The 22,075-nt window shown below is 36.3% G+C and overlaps 3 protein-coding genes and 1 long non-coding RNA gene across 8 annotated transcripts in view; 3 read left to right on the forward strand and 1 right to left on the reverse strand.

Moving 5' to 3' along the window:
- On the forward strand, positions 1-6,081 carry asah1a (N-acylsphingosine amidohydrolase (acid ceramidase) 1a). 2 transcript variants are annotated; one of them, XM_058798016.1, is made up of 14 exons: positions 1-433; positions 1,246-1,289; positions 1,396-1,486; positions 1,571-1,654; positions 1,776-1,854; positions 2,043-2,117; positions 2,215-2,260; positions 2,374-2,518; positions 2,612-2,666; positions 2,869-2,950; positions 3,226-3,357; positions 3,445-3,568; positions 3,703-3,759; positions 5,457-6,081. In XM_058798016.1, the coding sequence occupies exons 1-14, from the start codon at positions 395-397 to the stop codon at positions 5,544-5,546; spliced, it is 1,143 nt and encodes a 380-aa protein (XP_058653999.1). In that variant the 5' UTR covers positions 1-394; the 3' UTR covers positions 5,547-6,081. The 2 variants fall into 2 exon arrangements, with proteins under 2 accessions (XP_058653999.1, XP_058653998.1); XM_058798015.1 differs by lacking the exon at positions 1-433 and adding an exon at positions 445-1,130 and having other exon boundaries at positions 5,457-6,080.
- Positions 6,082-11,360: 5,279 nt separating this feature from the next.
- fgl1 (fibrinogen-like 1) lies at positions 11,361-13,601 on the forward strand. Its single transcript, XM_058797299.1, has 7 exons — positions 11,361-11,598; positions 11,738-11,912; positions 12,028-12,187; positions 12,276-12,373; positions 12,620-12,708; positions 12,953-13,140; positions 13,291-13,601. Exons 1-7 carry the CDS (start codon positions 11,542-11,544, stop codon positions 13,448-13,450), a joined length of 927 nt encoding a protein of 308 aa, XP_058653282.1. The 5' UTR covers positions 11,361-11,541; the 3' UTR covers positions 13,451-13,601.
- On the reverse strand, positions 12,727-15,107 carry LOC131553007 (uncharacterized). The gene is made up of 3 exons (XR_009274096.1): positions 14,976-15,107; positions 13,277-13,400; positions 12,727-13,148 (listed from the first exon to the last, which is right to left on the reverse strand). It is a non-coding gene; the product is annotated as an uncharacterized LOC131553007 (long non-coding RNA).
- mtus1a (microtubule associated tumor suppressor 1a) overlaps positions 15,037-22,075 on the forward strand; it is a 35,688-nt gene continuing 28,649 nt past the window's right edge. Inside the window, exons 1-2 of one of the 4 annotated variants that reach the window (XM_058797288.1) lie at positions 15,037-15,180; positions 20,092-21,768. In XM_058797288.1, the coding sequence (XP_058653271.1) occupies positions 20,215-21,768 (1,554 nt within the window). In that variant the 5' untranslated portion in view covers positions 15,037-15,180; positions 20,092-20,214. Of the gene's footprint in view, positions 15,181-17,378; positions 17,534-20,091; positions 21,769-22,075 lie in introns of those variants that run through there. The other 3 variants (XM_058797286.1, XM_058797289.1, XM_058797287.1) reach the window with 3 other exon arrangements.

Here is a 22,075-nt window from a genome sequence, read left to right on the forward strand (position 1 = left end):
ATTATTATTCTTTCAATTGATGACTACGTTTACATGGACATCAGTAATCTAATTATTTACCTTATTCTGAATAAAACAATATTATGATTAAGGTGTTTACATGAGTTGCTTTTAGAATAATCCCTTCATGTTTTACATGTTAGAGTACATAGATCGATTAATGGCATGCGTCATTACGTCACCACGCGACGCTATCCGACGTCCCCTCCAGAATTTCACGTATAAACATATAGTTCGTCTTCGTGATGATGCCATAAACAGTTTTGGGTGTTTCATTTTTAATTTTATGAAAGCTTCAAGTCCAGTTAATTATTTGTACGTGCATACAGACGACGGTGGTGTTGAAGCTCTTTTATTTGCCGTCAAACGGTTGATCGCTGCCGTGTGTGTATAAATGTGTGTCGCAAAATGTGGCGAAAAGTCCTACACGACGGTAATAGTTTGATTAAGATGTTTACATGTCTGTACTGCACTTCAATAATGCGACTAAAGTAGAATTACTCCACATGTCTTAATTCGATGTGTGTTTACTTCGATTATGACTTTAGCCGGATTAAGGTAACGTTAATCAAAAATCTCTGTTTACATGGTACGTTAGACTCTTAATCAGAGTACTGTCTTAATCGTATTAAAATCGGAGTATTGATGTCCATGTAAACGTACTGATTCTTGTAGTGGTGGCTGGCTGGTAAACCGGTGTAGTGAAAGCTTGATTCACAGCGGACAAATCAAAACGTTGAACAAGTGAACATAAACTTCCTTGTTTACGTGCTGAGAGAAGCTCATGCAGCAGATTGACGGGGGGAGGTCGTGTTGTGGGTGTACTCATAAACCAGCACAACCTAACAAATCCAATTAAATGGCAGTTAACCTATGTAACTGTATTGTGAATTAATATTTAGAAGAAGAAAAACGTATTTTAACCTTTCCTTAAAAAATAATGCATGCATATACTGTATCGGAACACCCCTTACATTATGGTACATTCCGTCGCGAAGCTTATTTCCCGCACCGCTTCCGCAGGGAATGACTGAACGCTTAGAAAACTTCGCGGAAAGACAATGAAGCCAACATCAGTTAATGACATTATTATTATGTCTTTATGTCTTTTCTCACAGTTTGTTCGAGGGGTAAGAATAAATGCGGTTTCTGCACCAGAGTTACCTGTTCTTCATTATAAAGTTTTGAGAGCTGTTTCGCTTTGTTCTGGTGTCACGCTTTACTCATTACTGTCTGTATTTGCAGCTGGAGGACTGCAGAAGTGGAATGTATCCACCTAAAGGACCAACGTACTGCTGTTACTCTCTTCAAATATCCAATTTCATGTGCTCCTGTGCTCTGGAGCTCATATGTTGATTTTAATAACATGTTCATCTTCTTTTTTGGATTATCTAGGTTTAAAGGTAATGTGACCTTGTACACTGTTAATCTCGATTTACCTCCTAGTGAGAGATGGACGCAAGTGATCAAAGATAAAAACACAGAGGTAAAACTCTTTAATAATGTGCATGTCTGTTATTGTTAAAAACAAGGTCTTGATTGTTTTTACAATAATCATGTTGCATTACAGTTGATCACAATGGTGCAAACAATAAAAGACCTGGCCAAGGGCTTTTTTGATGGAAAACTTGTTGATTTAGTAGACGAGGAGCTGGTAAGAAATTAAATGTATGAATGTATTTAGACCTCTTAAAAATGCATTTTGAATATTTTGATAGTGTGTGTATATATATATTGATTATTTTGCTATGATTTATGTCCTCACTGTTTTATAGCCTTTGATTGTGGATACACTTCCACAACCTTTCAGTGATGAAATTAAGGGAATAGCAGCGGTTTCTGGCATCCCTCTAGGTGTGTTTTTTTGTGATTTTTGTTATTATTTACATTTTATTTGTTAAATAATTATGGTAAATGCAAGCAATCTAATAAAATTAAAGCTCCTTTACAAGCTCCTTAATTATCACCATTTTTTTTAAAAGGTATTGCAACTGTAATCTATCATATTTATATTTTTGTAAATTTATTATGTGTCCCTCTAGGTGAAATTACACTGTTCAATATCTTTTATGAGGTTTTCACTGTTTGCACATCAATTGTTGCAGAAGACTTTAATGGTGAGACTATATAAATCAGTTTACATAATGTTTTAAATCAAATTAAATTGTAATAAATATTCTAGGTGTTTTATTGCATATATTTTCTTTTTTCTAGGAAATATTTACCATGCCCGGAATTTGGACTTTGGACTGTTTATGGGGTAGGATTTTTTAAAAACTTTTTTTGGCAATTATTTAGGAACGCACAGAATTCGTTGGCAGCATATATACTTACTTTATATCATGTCATAAGAATGGTGTGTTTTTCATTAAGGTGGGATCGACAGAATAAAACATGGACTTTAACAGAGAAGCTTAAGCCTCTTGTGGTGAATGTCAATTTCCAAAGAGGCAACAAAACCGTCTTTAAATCAACAAACTTTGCCGGATATGTTGGCATGCTTACTGGAATTAGACCTGTAAGTGAATAAAGATAATAATAATAAAAAAAAAAAGATGCCTTTTTTTGTGTGTGTAAATGTAAAACAAGTAATTTTGTTTTACTTGTTTAGGGTGAATTCAGTCTAACAATGAATGAGCGTTTCAACCTCGATGGAGGTTATGTAGGTAAGATTTTTTTTTTTGGAAATGATTATGACAAATGAAATGTGAGTGACAGGTATATAAACAGTTATTTTAATGTTTAAAGTTTGTAAAGAGCTTACACAACACTACATATTTATTTCTTCTAAACATTAGCTACAAATCACGGGTGCAACTAGATGTTTTTGATTGTTGACTGGTTAGATAACATCATAAATTCTCACAGGGTTTCTGGAATGGATTTTTGGCAAGAGAGATGGAATGTGGATGGGTTTTCTCACTCGGAAAGTTCTGGAAAATGCTACCAGGTAAAACCAACACCACACTAGTGTAACATGAAAGCGCAACTTCCTTATTTCTCTGTCATGACCACATAGTTCTCACTCACACTTTTTTTGTAATACATTAAAAATAGCTTTCATCCGCTAAAGTAGTAACCTTCAAACTCTGGAAAGGCACCATGGGTAGATAAAAATATATATATATTTATTTTATAAATATATAATTATAAATATATTTCTGTGACAAGAAGACACAAGTACTCTTCAGCCTTTTTTTTTTTTTTTTTTTTTTATACCTGCAGTTATGAGGATGCCAAAGGCCAGCTCTCTCTGACGAAACTGCTTGCACCAGCTTACTTCATCTTGGGTGGTAACCAAACGGGTCAAGGTTGTGTGATAACCAGGACGAGAATAAACACATTAGACATATGGGAGTGAGTAAATCATATCACAGAGAAGTACCATATTTCTGAATGCAATGTTTTAAACTGCCCTAAAATTAATTGTTAATGATGTTAAAGACTTGATATGAAGCTTGGGAGATGGTATGTCCTGGAAACAAACTATGATCACTGGGAAAAGCCTATGATATTTGATGACCGCAGAACACCAGCAATGAAGTGCATGAATCAAACCACACAAGCGGTATGTGTGTTAGAAATAAAACGGCTTTAGTCATTTAGAGAGTAGAGTTGCTTTTAAAATAATGAACATAATTAGTAACTAATTGTTCATGAAGACATGTTTTATTGTAGATAACAAAATTGTAATTTCCACAGAGCATTTCTCTGGCGTCAATATATGATGTTCTGTCTACAAAACCAGTTCTTAATAAGGTAAGTCTTCCTTTCAGTTGAATTAACAACAGCCTTACACTTACATACAGGTGCATCTCAATAAATTAGAATGTCGTGGAAAAGTTAATTTATTTCAGTAATTCAACTCAAATTGTGAAACTCGTGTATTAAATAAATTCAATTGTGATGATTTTGGCTCACATTTAACAAAAACCCACCAATTCACTATCTCAACAAATTAGAATACTTCATAAGACCAATAAAAAAACATTTTTAGTGAATTGTTGGCCTTCTGGAAAGTATGTTCATTTACTGTATATATACTCAATACTTGGTAGGGGCTCCTTTTGCTTTAATTACTGCCTCAATTCGGCGTGGCATGGAGGTGATCAGTTTGTGGCACTGCTGAGGTGGTATGGAAGCCCAGGTTGCTTTGATAGCAGCCTTCAGGTCATCTGCATTGTTGGGTCTGGTGTCTCTAATGTTCCTCTTTACAGTACTGAATACAGTTCAGGTCAGGCGAGTTTATCAAGTACAGTAACACTATGGTCATTGAACCAGCTTTTGGTACCTTTGGCAGTGTGGGCAGGTGCCAAGTCCTGCTGGAAAATGAAATCAGCATCTCCATAAAGCTTGTCAGCAGAAGGAAGCATGAAGTGCTCTAAAATTTCCTGGTAGATGGCTGCGTTGACTGTGGACTTCAAAAAACACAGTGGACCAACACCAGCAGATGACATGGCAGCCCAAATCATCACTGACTGTGGAAACTTCACACTGGACTTCAAGCAACATGGATTCTGTGCCTCTCCACTCTTCATCCAGACTCTGGGACCTTGATTTCCAAATGAAATGCAAAATTTACTTTCATCTGAAAAGAGGACTTTGGACCACTGAGCAACAGTCCAGTTCTTTTTCTCCACAGCCCAGTTAAGATGCTTCTGACGTTGTCTCTGCTTCAGAAGTGGCTTGGTAGCCCTTTTCCTGAAGACGTCTGAGCGTGGTGACTCTTGATGCACTGACTCCAGCTTCAGTTCACTCCTTGTGAAGCTCTGAGAAGTGTTTGAATCAGCTTTGCTTGACAGTATTCTCAAGCTTGCAGTCATCCCTGTTGCTTGTGCACCTTTTCCTACCCAAATTATTCCTTCCAGACAACTTTGCATTTAATATGCTTTGATACAGCACTCTGTAAACAGCCACACCTTTCAGTAATGACCCTCTGTGACTTACCCTCTTTGTGGAGGGCGTCAATGATCGTCTTCTGGATCATTGCCAAGTCAGCAGTCTTCTCCATTATTGTGGTTTCAAAGAACAAGAGATACCCGGAATTTATACTGTAGGGATGGTCATTTATTCAAACTCAAATGTAAATATTCTAATATTTTGAGATACTGATTTTTGACTTTCATGAGCTGTAAGCTCTAATCATCAAAATTAAAACAAAAAAACTTTTGAAATGTTTTACTTTACATGCAATGAAATCTAAAATATATGAAAGTTTCACTTTTTGAAATAACTTGCAAGAAAAAATGAACTTTTTCACGACATTCTAATTCATTGAGATGCACCTGTATATCACACTTAGATTTCACTTCTTTTTTTTTTTTTTTTTTTTTTAATTGTTCTTTCTTTTCACTATTTTTGGATTGGAGAGAGAAAAAGTGTTTGATCACACTTCTGCATCTGGTCAAATGTCATATGAAGTAATAATGAAGCCATTTTCTGTCCTATCTTTACAGTTGACAACCTACACATCACTGATGGAAGTGTCAACTGGATCTCTGGAGTCTTATATCAGAGATTGTCCAAATCCATGTACGCCATGGTGATCTGCCATCAAATCTGAATTAACTAAGGCATATGAAATACTGTTCTGGATCTCTGTCATTACACAGCGGTGTATAAGAAAAGGAGGATGTTAAAATGCAACATTGGTTGCAATTCTACATCTGAACTTGCACATACCTGTTCTCATAGACTCGTCTGTTGTAGCTGCTTTACCACTGCAACATTTGTGTAGTTGTGCAAAAGTATAACGGTTTCTTTTGTGTAACAAACTCTGAATAACCACACATTTTAAATGGAAATGTTTTTTTGGTTGTTGTTTCCTTTGTGTTGCCTTTTTTCTTTAATATTTTGAGTATACTGTATAAGGAAATCTATTTTTCTGAAATCCTTGGTAATGATGCTGAAAAGTATTTTCGTAATTTATACTGACATTTTATGTGTCCCTTTCTGGACTGTGTTGAATGTGTAAATTGATGTTTGTGACTCTAATACATCCAAGTCACAAACAATTTTTTCACGGTACTGAATTAGCCCCCCACACACACACACAAATGTAATATATAAAACTGTGTATAACTATAATAAAATGTTATTATAGGCTAAACTGAATTTGATGTATGTACTTTTACACCTTTACACCTACAATTATTTAACTGATACAGTCCAGTTGCAATGTCTCTTAGTTGGAGAAGGTTTATTTCTGCAGCTAAATGATAATACATTCAGCATAGTTCTATTCAGGTAAATTTATTCTCTGAGCCCCGGAACAGTAGGCCTATGCTTGATTTCAGAAGCAAACCTACATTACAGCCAAAATTAATCAATAAGGCTCTTTTTGTTTAAATATATTAGTTTCCTAGAGATATAATTATACAACATACAAAAAGTAATCAAAACTAGGGACGGAACCAGACATTTTAAATTTTTGGGGCTTAGTCCAAATCTTGGTCTATGGACATTTTTCACCATAAACAAATGTCCATGGTCCAGCTATAATATGAACTTGTGTTTCTCATAGGTTTTTTTTTGAGACTATCCTTGGTCTTTAGGGTGTAAATTTATATATATATATCTGAAGTCCCAATCGGAATAAAAAAAATTCACAAACCTGCAAAGAAGTTCCAATCTAAATCAAACTTTTGGAATGGAACTTCAAGTCTCTCTCTCTCTCTCAATTTTAATTCATTTCAGCTTTATTAGCATGACTGTGTAACAAAATGTTGCCAAAGCATTAACATATATATATATATATAACAACAACAACATAAAATCCATCTAAATAAATGAAAAGATAAAGTCAGTTTCGAATTAATCATGCAGGAAGTGTTTCTCATTCAATTCAATTCAATATGTGCTTTATTGGCATGACAATACAATGTATTGCCAAAGCATAGTGTTTACATTAAATATAGAACAAATATGTATTTAAAGAAAAAATAAATACATGCATGTATATATATAATAAAACAAAACAGAACAAATCAATTCTATGAATTGTAGAATTCTATTGACAATTTAAAATTTAGTGTGGTGTTTGTGGGCGCGTCACTGCTTTGTTGACTCCTCTCTCTTTTTGTGACAGGTGTCAATGTATCTTGTTGCTAGTAGGATACAGTCTTGTTTTTCACCTAATAAATATTGAAGTTGTGTTTTCTTGTTTAACATTTTGAAGTCAGGGTAAAGTGTTTCAAATTTGGGATAAAATTTCTTTCTAATTTCTTCATAGTTAGGGCAGCTGGTGAGGAAGTGTTGCTCTGTCTCCACTTCCCCATGATTGCATATGGGCAGATATCTCTTTGGGCAGCCAGTGCTGGCGATATCTGCCCGTCACTATAGTCAGTGTATGGTTGCTCAGTCTGTACCTCATCATTTGTCTTCTTAGTTTACAGTCTTTCACTGTACTCAGATATTCTGCAGTTGTGTAATCTCTGTTTAGGGCCAAATAACATTCAAGTTTACTTTGTTTTTCTGTTGTTTCTTTCCAATAGGTTAGTTAATTTTCTTTTTGTGCTTTTATAATTTGGTTGGGCCGAATTTTGTGGATTAATATTTCAGTGTCCTGATGCTAAATGTTGTTAGTCATGTTAGTCTGTTTTTGCAGCGTCAGGACCATCTGAATCAGGGGACTTTTTTCAGGGTTCACTTCATGGTTTTTAAGGGCTTTAAAATGGTAAGAGTTGGGGTCGCTTATTTTTAAGTGTTTCCAAAATTTGATGGCTTGTTTCTCAATGTGCATCAGTAGAGGGTATTGGCCTAATTCTACCCTGCATGCGTTGTTCGGTGTGTTCCTCTGTACTCTGAGGATGCTCTTACAGAACTCAGCATGCAGGGCTTCAATCGGGTTTTTGTCCCATTTTTCAAATTCATGATTTAGAAGAGGACCCCACACTTCATTGCCATATAATGCAATAGGTTCTATGACTGATTGGAATATTTTGAGCCAGATTCTAATTGGTATTTCAATTTGGATAGATTTTTTGATGGCATAAAAAGGCCCTTCTTGCCAACTTTAGCTTACCAGTTGCACTTATTTTCAGCCCGAGGTATGTGTAGTTTGTGGCATATTCAATGTTTGTCGTACCAAGGGTGAAATTGTGTCTCTTTCCCTGGAGTCTGGGTCTTTTCTGAAATGTTAGTACTTTAGTTTTGTTAGGATTAATAGTCAGGGCCCAGGTCTGACAGAACTTGTGCAGGATGTCTAGGTTCTGCTGTAGACCCTCTTCTGTTGGAGACAGCAGAACCAGATCATCTGGAAACAGCAATAACTTTATGTTGGAGTCATGTAGTGTGAGGCCAGGTGCTGCTGATTGTTCCAGGACTTTTGCCAATTCATCAATGTAAATATTGAAGAGGGTTGGTGATAGTGGGCAGCCCTGCCTCACACCCCGCCCTTGAGTGAAGAATTCTGTTCATTTATGATTGTTTGAATACATTGTTTTTATAATATTGTATGTTTTACCCCCAATACCTGATTCTGTTTTGACAGCAGACCTTCATGCCAAATTGAATCATGCCATCTGGTCCACTTGCTTTTTTGTTTTTTAGGGCCTGGATTTTATCAATCATTTCATTTTCTGTAATGGGGTAGTCTAATGGGTTTTGATATTTACCAATTGTATGTTCCATATGAATCATTTTTTCATTCTCTATTTGCTGTAGATCAGTGTCTACAGATCCTCTGCTCTTGCTCTGTCCATGTTTGTCTTCCTCTCTCTATTTCTAAATCATGGTTACTTAATCTGTATTTGGAGAGGATTTGTCTTTCTTTAAATGGTTTAATCAATAAATAATTGGCCAATTTAGTGGTTCTGTTTAGGGTTGAGTAGCATTGGAGTTTATTTTGAAGGTCAAAGTGTATTTTTAGAGATTCATCATGAGTGTCTTTTAGATTTTTGTCAATTTCTTTAATAATGGTTTTGGGGTTGAAGCTGTAGTCAGTGAGGAGCTGGGTTTTATGGGCTAGCTGAAGAGCAAGCATGTTTAGAGGATGAGATTCTGCTGAGGTTTCATTGGCGAGGAGGGCTTTGTATTGGACTGAATCAGGATCAGATTGGCAGAGGTGATACCAGAACTGGCATAAAGTGCCCTCCGGGCCTTCTCATTCAAGGCCTTCAACAGCCAGACTGAAGCCCCCTGATGCAGAGATCTCGATGCCCAGGTAAGTATAGCTGGTGCTGTGCTCGAGGACTTCTCCTCCGTAACTGAACTGGTATCTGCTTCCCTGAGACCTGGCCTTCTTCTGGAACACCACGACTCTGGTTTTGTCCAGGTTGACCGTCAGAGCCCATTCCTCACAGTATTGTTCCAGCAGGGCCAGGCTGTGCTGGAGACCCTCGGCTGTGGGGGACAGCAGAACCAGGTCATTTGACTTCAGAGTCGTGCAGAGCGAGGCCCGGGATGCTGCTGGAGCGGTCCAGAGCTTCTGCCAGCTCGTTGATGTAGATGTTAAACAGGGTTGGGCTTAGACTGCATCCCTGCTTCACTCCACGACCCTGCTGGAAGAACGCACTTCTGAGATTCCCAATTTTGACCGCACAATCCGCATGGATTGTATAACATCAAATGTTTTTCCACCAATGCCAATTTGTAATAATTTGTATAGTAAACCATCATGCCAAATAGAGTCGAAAGCTTTTTTAAAATCAACAATACATGTAAATATTTTTCTTTGTTTAACCTTTAGATTTTTGTTAATTAGAGTGTGGAGAGAATAGATGTGGTCGGATGTACGTTGTTTTGGTAAAAAGTCAATTTGTGATTTATTTCACATGTTGCGTCTTGTAAGGAATGTCACTATGCGGTTGTTTATTATATTGCAGAAAAGCTTTGCTAGGTTACTGCCCACACTAATACCACGGTAATTACTGGGATGGAATTTATCTCCTTTTTTATATATAGGAGTGATCAGTCCTTCAGACCAGGTCTCAGGGAAGTCACCAGAGGATAAGATCAGATTGAATAATTTTGCCAGAGCTTGAATTATGTAAGGACTGCTGAGTTTGAGCATTTTGGTTTTAAAGGGAACAGTTTTTCATGTTTGAGGGGAGGAGTACTGACCCTGTCACATGACTATTTCAGGTAAAGGACTGTTTGGCAGTGGTCAGATATGGGAAGTTGAGGTCTAATTGTAAAGGCATAAATAAAATTTTGATCAATATCTGTTATTAAGCAATCGACTACACTGGCTCCTAATCTGGAGCAATATGTGAATCTGCCTAAACTATCTCCTCTGGTTCTGCCATTAATGATGTATAGCCCTAAACCTTTACAAAGTTTTAGGACTTGTTTTCCATTGGTGTTGACTAAACTATCATAGCTATTTCTTGATGTGATAATTAATGAAGAATGAAACGTGGTATCATTGGATATGTGATTATTATCTACAATATTTACATAATCATTTTCTCTTCCGGTCCTGGCATTTAAGTCTCCACATATGAGAATATGTCCTCTTGACTGAAAGTGCAAGATGTCAGTCTATAGCTTTAGAAAGCTTTGCTCGTTGTAATAGGGAGAGTCATGAGGTGGAATATAGAGCGCACAGAGGTAAAGATTATGCTGTGGTATGACTGATTTCACTTCAAGCCAAATAGATGAATTTTCAATTTTAACAATTTTTATCAAGTTGTTTTTGTGCCAAATAAGTACTCCACCTGAGTCACGGCCATATTTAATTTTAGAATGTTTTAATGAAGGAACAACAATTTATTTGTATCCTATTGGACAATGTAAAGCCTCATTACTGCGACACCACGTTTCATTAAAGATACAAATGTCCATATCTGTTACACTGCTGAGTAAGTCTTGGTCTGCAGACTTGTTACCGAAAGTAGAAGAGTGCAGACCCTGTATCTTCCAACAACTGATTTTAAAAGACTTAATGAGTAGGGTTGTCTGTAAAGTGTGTGTGTGTATACTTTCTCTCTCTCTCTCTCTCTCTCTCTCTCACTCACTCACTCACTTTAGGATCAGTGTGCCTCACACATGTTTTTCCCATTTTGTTTTTATGGGTGTTACAAATCAGGTATCCGTCCCTGTGTATCAGACATTCTTTAATCAGGATTGTATTTTGTAAACAAATATTCATGTGTTTTACATTTACAGAGAATTAAATGTATGCATCAGTGTAAATTACACAATTCAGATTTAAATTATTATTATTATTTTTTCATGTAAAAAAACAATCTAAACTTTGAGGGCCATTCATTTGTTTTACTTGAATTTTACTTGAACAATTTTAAGGATTGAGATCAAATGTCTCAATTTATTACTCATTTACAGACATTTTCATTCTTCTTTGTGACGTCTCGGGAGCTGTTTGCAGTTATCTGCACATCTGTTTTGATCCAGAGTGACTCAGCTCAAAGTAGTCCACAACCAACCACAGGAAACTTTGTCAGGCACTAGAACAGACCTCAGAAGCATCTGTACAAGTTGTTGGGATTGTAGTTGTTCTTTAGTGCCTAAACTGCACACAACATCACTTGGTTTACAAACTTTTATCTTTAAATACAGCATCAAATAAGTACATCTAAAATGTCAGTTTTGATCATCATTTGGATGATTTGTACTACTCTGGATTTGTCAGACTCTGTAAGTATTGTCTTAAAATTAATTTAGCTTCTTTCTCATGTGTTTAAATTACATTTAGTTACAGCTAAATGAAACAGTGTGTTTATGCTTTATTTGTATGTTGAGTTTACAGTAGTCATCGCGTGTGTTGTGTGTTTAGACTCCTGATGAATGCGAAGATGAGATACAGCGTCTTCAGGCGGAGTTGAAGAGTTTGGAACTTCGCCAGACAAAGCAACAGCAACTTATTCAACGATTAACGAATCTCAACCAGATGGATGAACGTTCCCTAAAAGCAGGCTCATTTTATGACATGGGAGACAAACAGTACATGGGTCAAAGCTCTGTATTATTTTATCAAGATGTAGTATTCATTGTGTAAATATGTTATACTTGTCTGATTATAACAGCACAATGTAATACTAACAAAAATCAATCTGCCACAAACAGACTGTGCTCAGATCTTCAAAAATGGCAGCACTCAGAATGGGTTTTACATGATTAAACCACTGCTAAGTCCAACCCGGATCAGAGTTTACTGCGATATGACAGAGGGGGGTGGATGGACAGTCTTCCAGAGACGCTCAGACGGCAGTCAGTCATTTGACAGGTACGGAAAGCTCTATTTCAGGGGAGTTGTGAGAAGAGATGTCTACTGATTAATGAATGAAACATAATGTCTTGATGTTCATTTTTAGAGACTGGAATGATTATAAAATAGGATTTGGTGACATGAAGTCTGCTGATGGAGAGTTCTGGTTAGGGAATGATAATCTGCATTATCTGACATCTCAAGGTGAGTAAATCTATACATCTAAAATGCATACAAACTGAAATTGTTACGTCATAATAGGGCATAATTATATGTATATATATTATCCGCAACCCTACATATGAAGAATAGATGGATATATTATATTATATTATATTATTATACGTGATCCTACATAGGACAAGCTGTTTGAAGAATGGATTGATATTTATTATATTATATCATATTGTATTTTGCACAGATTTTAATAAAACACTTTCTGTTGCGCAGACAATTACACCTTGAGAATCAGTCTGGAAGACTTTGAAGGCAGCCACCGTTTTGCAGTGTACAGAACATTCAAAGTGGATAATGAACAGGTCTTTTTATTAATCTCTTCATATTATGATAAATGATGTGTGGATAAATATACAATGCCCATTATGAACCAACAGGTGGCATGTGAAGTTTCTAATAGATCAGTACATCAGGGCGTATAACTGTATTCTATTTCCATTAAGAACAAAACGAATGTGTTACACAATTTATACATTTCATCTGACCTGAATGGAATAATATCTGTTTATTTGGTTAATCTTTTAACAATCCCATTTGTCTTCTCAGAACCATTACCAGCTCCAGTTTGGCGTATACACAGGAAACGCAGGGGACGCTCTCTCTGGCAGTTATCATCCTGAGGTTCAGTGGTGGGCCAGCCATCAGGGAATGAAGTTCAGCACACGAGACAGAGATAATGACCGCTACGATCGCAGTTGTGCTCAGGAGGACAAGGGTGGCTGGTGGTTTAACAGGTTTGCATCTGTAACAGTGACAGAGCTTTTGACATTACAGTAATAATGACAACTACAACAACATGTATGAAGGCAGTTCTTCATTACATTAACTATGAACATTTGACAACCAAAAGGTGTATGTATGTTGTTTCACCTGTATTCCTCTAGATGTCACTCTGCCAATCTGAATGGATTCTACCACAGAGGCCCCTACAGCGCAGTCACTGATGACGGAATAGTGTGGTACCCCTGGCATGGCTGGTGGTACTCCCTCAAATCTGTGCATATGAAGATCAGACCGGCCAGTTTTGAGCCTAATGATGTTTAATTCATGGATCTGATATCTGAACCATGAAGGAAATGATGAATTTGTGGACGATGACAAATGACATTGTAGTCCAGCTTAGTAGTCCAATTCTTAAGTATTTACATATGTAGCCTAGTTAAAAAAGCTTTTCTCCTGCATGTAGCGCAATAAAGTTTTCAACACATCCTTGCTGCATCCTTGTGTTTTCCATCATAGTATCTTTAATCTGATTAATTTCTTAGATAATATTAGTAATAATTAAGAAATAAATCAGAATTAAAGAGGAAAGTTTTATTTAAAATTGCATTAAAAAATTAATTGAATATAGAATACTAAATGATGTTGTCATCATTTACAGCAATATCTGTCAAGGTTAATGTAGCTAATAATTAATATCCAGTAGTAAATATATAATTCTACAGTTCTACAGAAGGTGCAAACACCATCAATATCAGGGTATTTAGAAAACTGACAGAGTATTTATAGAGCTATTTAATTTAGTAAATAAAAATTTAATAATAAAAAAATGTTTTATATCATTATATAAAATTGTATTAAAAAAATTATTATTTTTTTTTCAAAAGTGTATAGGGGTTTAAGTTAAAGATAGCCTCTGTCTACAATAATAATAATATAAAAAAATAAAATAGGTTGTATTTTTTAAAAACATACACACTGACAAATGAAGTAGTAGAGTTTTTATAGTAGATTATTATTATTAGACCTATTATTATTATTATTATAAAGATAGCCTATTATATATAGTGTAGGAAGTGTCAACCGTCAACATTTATTTATTTAGTAATTGTTAGCTTTTGTAATTATAATATTTAGTTATCTTTAACTTATACATCAATCCCTGTGCACATGTGGTCGTGAACTGTTTTTTGTTTGTTTGTTTGTTTGTTTGTTTTTTTTAATTAAATGTCAGTCATTCCAACATATTGTATACAAAAATATTGAACATAGACTACAATATGTAAAATATGAGAACATACATACAAGAAATAAAATGAACAATAATAATGAAAAATAAAAAAATAAATAAAAAAAATAATAACATTTAAAAAAAAAAAGAAGGTATGAGACAATCATACAAATAGCGTAAAAGATTCACATATAGACCTAGTGTGTTTTGCTTTACTATTTTTCAACCCAAGTAGTAACTCAATATAATGTTTCATATCTATTTGAAATAACAAAAGATTGGGTTTTCCTTTAGCCCATTTTTGTTTATGTATATGGTACTTCCTCATAATCAAACAAAGATTAACAATAAAGGTCACATTTGGTGGTAATTCTTCTTTATTAAAATAGAAAAATAAATTTTTTCTCAGAAAAATAAACTTTCATGCCTAAATATTTACAAAGGAGGCCTTTCAAATCTATCCAAAACATTTTACTATAAATGCAATTAAAAATAGCCAGCATCCTCCCTCTCTGCTCCACAGAAGTCACACCTATCATCCACATCAATACGAAACCTAAGAAAAGGTGTTTTAGCAGGGAACACCAGATGAAGTATTTTAAAATGTACTTCTCTCACCTTATTTGTAATGCAGTATTTTTTAGGCAGCAACCATGCATATTTTGTGGTCGTGAACTCTAGCGGCTCGTGTCTGTCCTGCTGTTACGTCATTTAAGGAGAGCGCGAGCTCACCTGAGCTTTCAGTCACCTTTCCAGTGCACGCGCTGCTGTTAACGGTAGACAAATCTGTGAATCCCAGTTTATCTCACTTGCGACGTGCGGGGTAAGTACTCTATGCTACCTAGAGAGGTTGAGACGTCAGTGTAAATATTTAACATTTCTACAAACGCACTTTTGTACCTTACATTTCATCCTTGGTCAAGTAGCGCGAGGCATGTTTGTGTTGTTACTCGAGTCGCGTGAATTGTCTTCAGTGGCTTTTGTTTATGTTTACGCCTGTTGAATGTTTATTTAGTGTATATACATGTATTCGAAGGGCACCTTTTGCTTTCTATCGTTTTACAACTTTGTTTACTCCACGTGTTATTTATAGACCGAGCTGCCAGAGATCCCAAACAGGCCTCTGATGTTTCTGTCAGGTGCACAAGACAATTTAAAGGCAGCGATCAGGAAATAGATTGTGAGGTATGAGGGAGAAACATGAGCTCAGTAGGAAAAAGCTACTAGATTTAATCCAATGAACTTGTTTTTCACCTTCTTTTAATTTTTTATAGTCTTTTATATTTCTTTAGATTTCCCTAAGAACACAGTTTTAAGTCTCCTGATTTGTTTTTGGTTGAATGCTGTGACTTAAATGCTTTATCAGCCAACCTATGTAATGATGTATTGGATGAATATTTTGAAGTGCGTGTTGGTTTGATGTGGCTCAAATGCACCATTAGTTGATGGTACTGTGGGACGTATGTGCTATGCCTTGACCAGATATGGTGTTCAGAAACAGTGAAAAGCTCAAAGGGCAGAAGCTTTGAATTCCAGAGCAGGACATAGTGCAGGTGCCCTTTAGGACCTCATACCATAGGGGCAGAATTATCAGATTACTTAAACTCTGTTATTTATTCTATTTGCTTAGAAATATAGATTATATTTCGAGTAGTGTCAATGGAAAATTATCACCTTTTTTGTTTTTGTTTGTGAAGAGGGTAAAGAAGGCATGTTGATGAGGCATAAATGCAACTACACCTATTGACTGACCTTACAGTTTTCAAAAAGTCTGTGATACACTGCCAAAATGTGATTTATTCCTGTGATGGTAAAGATGAATTTTCAGCATCTTTGCTCCAGTATTCACTGGCACATGTTCCTTCAGAAATCATTCTAATATTCTGATTTCTTAGTACTATTTATGTTGAAAACATATACATTTTTATTTGTTTTATTTTGTTTTGTAGTTGTGTGTGTGTGTGTGTGTGTGTGTAAAAACATTCCAGGATGAATAGATCATTAAAAAGAACAGCAGTTATTTGAAATGGAAATCTTATAACATTATAAATGTAGCATTATACATATTTGAAATTTTCATGGACTCTAAAGTTTTGAAGGGTAGTGTACGTCTTGCCAAAGAGTCTCTAACAATTACGAAGTTATTTAGTAAAGTTAGTAGTTATTTAATTATTGAATACGATTTTTTGCTTATTTTGTTTGAGTGCCAGCAGAAATTACAGTTCATTGTTTGCTGAATCAAAATGGGTTGAATTATTGTATTTATCTTTTTTTGATTATGTAACGCTGTGGCCTGGTGTCCAACACTTATTGGTATCTTTTGTTAACCAAGATTATGGATTCCTACTCTTGTGAAAAGACCTTTAAATAGGGATTAGTCAAGAATAGTACTGTTCCCAGTGACATATATAATACCCCTCATGCCTGCTATTACACAACTTTAGGAAGTCAAGGTATTGCCAAGCATTTGTTAATACAAAGAAAGTGTTGCAGTTTTCTATGCCAAATATGCCTAATAGGATTACTTTTCTAAATAGATATGACATTTAAATTCTTCTAACTTTTGTGTATATGTTTGTTTATCAGTTTTAATTTTGTAACATTTATGCTTAGTTTTACATTAGAGGTTTTCCACGGTCGGTAGAAAATATCTTCTGTACATGGCTGACATCCAGTTTTTCTCCTCGTTTATCCTCTGATACATAAATCCCTTCAAAAATGCTACTGGCTGCTTGGCAACAGCGATTGCTACTTTTGGCCTGACATGCCCTGGCCCCTCCCCTTATGTCGGGCTTGTCTACGATAGGGTAACCAGTCACTGTCCCCTGTAAAGTTAGCCTTGAGGCTTTGCAGTGGGTTCAGTCGTGGCCTAGGCTGGAACTTGAAGAGCGCTGTACGAGTAGAGGCGTGTTTTAGTATGCAGGGACAGCCCAAAAGTGTGCTGACAGCAGACTGGACTGTGCCACATTCCTATGAGACAAACCATTGCTGCGAGTCAGGAGTGGTGCTGAAGGAGGGACTGCTGGGGCTGATGGGTATTTTAGAGTTGGCTGTCTTTTATATACGTGTGGTGTAGTGTTTACCACAGCACTAATAGGATTGATCCTGAGACATGGAGCTGCGAGTGCTGCAGGAGCCTGAATGGGATGTGCTGAACTGACATAATGTTATGCCTGGTAGGACTCTGAGGGTTTTCTGATTTTTGTTTTTTAAATGTGTTTATAAAAGATTTTAGATATCTAAATCTTATCAATTTCATGCTATGACAAGTGCATTAATACTATTAGAATTCCATTGCATTTTTTACAGTTACAAGCTGAGGGTATTTAATTCAGGAGAGATGTAATTATTCATATTTTAGACCTGAATTAAAGTTAATGCAATTTGATTAATACAAAACATCTGCATGTTTTATTTATTTTTGTTTATTTAACACTAATGGACATGCTGTAAAAAATAAATAAAGTATAAGCTTGTCTGTTATGCAATGTGCTATGTTTTTATGCCGTAAACTGATTTAGTGCATCAGTTATGACATTTTTCCAGACTGGGCTCTTAATAATTAGGCCGCTTCAACCCTCAAGAATGAATGATCCATTGTATTCCACTGTTGCTTTTTATGAGAGTTTGACACATCAGTTTTATGTCCCTTCAAAGTTGAAATAAGACACATACATCAATAATTCTCCAGGCGGTAGTGAAGTATTAACAGAGGGGCTCTTGTTTCTTTAATGCCCAGCCCTTGCAGGAGCAGTCGGACTGTAAATGACTAAGCACGCTGTTAGTTCCCAAGGTAACCTTTCACTCAGCCAGCGAGTCGAGGAATTTTGCACTCCTTTTTAAATCAGAATGTTAGGGAGAGTAATGTTTCAATGAGAGTTGAATTTATTTTATAATTAAGCTTTTACGAAAAATTATGAGAAAAGAATGGGATGCAGCTTTGTAATTTTAGTATCTTGGTCTATTTGATTAACTTGAAGATTATATGGCTTTTTAATGTTTAAGCAGCTAAATAAAGGCTATTTAATATTTTATTCAACCTGCGAGAGTGTAATATTACACATTTTATACAGTAGAAGAATATCAATTATTGATAGTCTACATTTTAGAAGCAAATTCCAAGTGACAATTACTGGTCATTGTTTTATGAACATTTACACATTAACCGTGTAAACAGGTTCTGGGTCGGTGATTTTTGGTACTGCTATTTATTGATATACAGTTTTGTCTGTAATCAAATTAATTCCATAGTTCCACAGTTAAAGTGCATGTTCACATGCTGTGATGGTATGGGGTTTGTTATTTCAAAAGAAGCTAGACAGAGAGCTTGTCTCTGCATCTGCATAAACTGGCCTCTCTCCTCATTGTACTTGACAGAAGTGCATTAGAGCATGCAAGGCCTTTCCCTCAGCAGAGGCAAAGTATGCCATGCCATTTCAACCCCTGTGGAGTAATGCAGTGATGTTAACATGAGGAGACACAACCCAAAAAATAAATGAGACCTTTTGAAAGTCAGAAATAAATTGTCATTTCAGCAGATTGCAATTAACTTTTTGTTTTTAATCTTGAAGAAGCTGCATTGGTCATCAGATTTCAATAAAATTAAGTGGCACATTTTGCAAATATTAGTGTTTGTGTTACGTCACAACAAGCTTTCTGTGTTTGAAAAAGGCATGCCTGCTGGGGTGTAGCCGTCCTATCACAGAGCTAGATCTGTCCCTACTAAACACAGTGAGGTGTTTTCACTAGCACTCAGAGCTGCTTATCTAAATGCACTAAATACACATGCTCCCACTGACCCCTCACCAGTCTCCATCTAACCCATGATTTGTCCGAAGCTCACAACATGTTACATTCAGGCCACTAGAATGCTTTATCTCAGCAGTTACTGTTATTAAGGGTTCCTGTGAATAGACTAATTACACCTCACCTGTTTGTCGGTTTTGTGACATGTTAGTTGTTATACTGTTCAAAAGTTTAGACAGAAATTAATACTATCTGCAAGGATGTCGAAAGTTTCAGTAAAGAATTGTAAAATGTTATTAAAGATTTTTATTTCATATAAATGCATATGTTTTGAATTTTGTTAATCAAAAAATCTTAAAGTATTGTAAATCTGTTAAAACAGTTATTTAAAATTATAATAATATTTAACTATTACTGTTTTACTGTAGTTTTGGACAAATAAAATGCAGCCTTCATGAACATAAGAGTTTTTTCCAAAAAAACACAAACAAAAAAAAACCACTTACTTTCCCCAAACTTTGAATGATAGTGTACCTTCAGAGTTTTGAAATGTTTTATAAAAACACTTTAACATTTGTTTTTCTGTTCTGTATTGAGAAGGACTAGACGTTGGTAACCTAGGAGTAAGCTCTTGCATTTTTAATGGTATTTATCTTGGAAACATAAAGAATTAAACAGGGGGTCAATTTCCTCATTACTCTAAAAGTAATTGGTCAGTAGGTTATGTAACATCTCCACAAAGAAGACTGTTACTTTTGTAGCCAACAACACAACAGGTTTCACAAATTGTAATTGGCCAGGATGTGCGTTTTTTGTTCAATATTGCATCAACAATAGCTAATACCCTTCTAATTTCAGCTTCAGCACATGTTGAGTCCCCTTCATATCCTTGTATAACCTTTCACATCAATCTAGACCATAGATGCATTGTTAGAATTTCACAGTTTATAACTTTTTTTTTTTTTCTTTCTCTCTCTCTCTCTTTCAGGAACATTCACAGAATGGGTTTCAATAAATAACCCTGTGCTGGACTTCAAGGGACGACTAATACAAATCTCGTAAAACAAGAAGTGTTTCAGATAGATGTGAAATTGCTCATAGCAGCTGCTCCATGGAGACCACAAGTAGATCCATGAATCTTACTTTCTCCATTGAGGACAAAAATGGAAATAACTTCACCTGCCCCAGTGAGCATTCCCCCGATTCACTAAGGGGCTCTAGCAGTTTGAGTTGTGGCGGTTCAGACAGTCCTCTTGATGTAGAAATGGATGACTGTATCACTTGCCCAACAAAAGACGAGACTTCTTCCTCAAAGGTAGTGAAATCAAGCGGCGCAATTGCTGTAGACTTTGTCAAATCAAAAATTGACAACTGGAATGAGAATATGGCTCTCTTGATGATAGTGAACACAAAAAACACTGAATGCAATGGCAGTGACAGAAGCTCAGAAACCTCCCCTGACTGTGGAGAGCGAAAGCTGTCTGAGGTGGACTCCTGCGAGCCATCACGCCGTGGATCCAGTGAGAACTGCTGCTCTGTGAGCTCAGGTGAGATGGTCATGAGGAGTAACAGCTTTGTCTTGCACGAGAATGACCAGCCACTTAGCATCTCACTAATCGGGGAGTCCAAAACCTCCTTGGATATATCTTCAGATCTCGCCGTGGTATCGGGGATGTTACCTGATGTGTGTGAAGGCCTAGCCCAGGTGCCACAAGGAGGGCCCAAGAATAAGGTCCTGGAGTGTACCTACATCCAAGCCAACAATCAGACCTTTCTCATAGATGAAAAGTCATTGAGCGATGAGAAACTTGAATGCATCACACCTGTTCATTATCACAAATCCAATGTGAAAAAGTTGGTATGCAACAGCGGCGGATCAAATCAGTCAACACCAATGGAGGGAAAAACTGTGCTTATTATTGCTTCTGAGGATTTAGACATTAGTGGTAATGCTCAGACCTCAACTCCAGTGCAGTCTGTGAGTAACAAGACATTTTGCCTCCCATCTTTGTCTGAGTCACCTCTGAATAAAGATGAAGGTGATTCAGTGAGTCCAATGGCTCAATTTATTAGTCAGCAGCAAGGCGCTGCCTCTCAAAAGCCCAAAACACCATTGATGTCAGCAAGTAAAAGCAAAAAAATAGAAATAAAACGATTTCCTAAGCCTAACTTCAGTAATATAAAGTCTAAAATTATGTCACGTGCCACCAACCCCTTTAAGACATCAAGTGCACCAGTTTTAAAGACTTCATCAAACTCCGTCCCTCAAACTAATGAAAGCCAGACTGTGGACCAACATATGTCATCCCCTACCAAATCCACTTCTGCTGCAATAACCAGCACATCTGCCACACCAGCTCGAAATGTAAAGAGCTCTAATGCAGCTAAAAGAACTCGCTCATCTGCTTGCCAAGAAAGTGGTCCAGCCTCGAAATCTCGACCTCGCCGATGGTCTGAAAGCGCGACCTCTTGCAAAACAAGTAAAGATGGAACACAAGAGAAGAATTCACAGGTCAGTGGAGTCTTGAACAACCTCGTCACACCACAAAAAAACACTAAAAGAGGTGCGAAGACAAATAGAGCAAAAATAGAGTCAAATAGAGAGGACACGCAAGGGAATGAGTCTCTGAAGGTTCGTGGGAAGAATCAGAAAATCAGTCTGTTGGTGAGTATGTCTTGGCAAATAACTGATATATGGCTGTTAAGTAAAATGAATCCAGAATCAATCCTTTTAGGCCGCATTTACACTGCATGGTTCAAGTGACCCAATTCCGATTTTATTTTTTATTTATTTATTTTTCTCTTTCCTCCCATGTGGCCCAAATCGGATATGGCCCACGACTGTGTAAGCAGGAAAAAAATCACATGGATTCCGATATTCTCCGATCTGTTTCAGGCCTCATTCATATGTGGAAATAAATCCGATATGAATCGGATACGTGCATCTGTGCCTGTCGTGTCAGCAGACAAAT

The sequence above is a fragment of the Onychostoma macrolepis genome, chromosome 14, assembly GCF_012432095.1.
Source record: "Onychostoma macrolepis isolate SWU-2019 chromosome 14, ASM1243209v1, whole genome shotgun sequence".
NCBI classification, from domain to species: Eukaryota; Metazoa; Chordata; class Actinopteri; order Cypriniformes; family Cyprinidae; genus Onychostoma; species Onychostoma macrolepis.

Excerpts from the sequence above, each read along its gene's own strand:
- fgl1 (XM_058797299.1), top strand. The coding sequence starts at position 11,542 with ATGTCAGTTTTGATCATCATTTGGATGATTTGTACTACTCTGGATTTG. Across the intron at positions 12,188-12,275 it reads GGCAGTCAGTCATTTGACAG|AGACTGGAATGATTATAAAA; the intron begins GTACGGAAAGCT and ends GTTCATTTTTAG. Across the intron at positions 12,709-12,952 it reads TCAAAGTGGATAATGAACAG|AACCATTACCAGCTCCAGTT; the intron begins GTCTTTTTATTA and ends TTGTCTTCTCAG.
- asah1a (XM_058798015.1), top strand. The coding sequence starts at position 1,062 with ATGAAGCCAACATCAGTTAATGACATTATTATTATGTCTTTATGTCTT. Across the intron at positions 2,118-2,214 it reads TGTTGCAGAAGACTTTAATG|GAAATATTTACCATGCCCGG; the intron begins GTGAGACTATAT and ends TCTTTTTTCTAG. Across the intron at positions 3,358-3,444 it reads AACACATTAGACATATGGGA|ACTTGATATGAAGCTTGGGA; the intron begins GTGAGTAAATCA and ends ATGATGTTAAAG.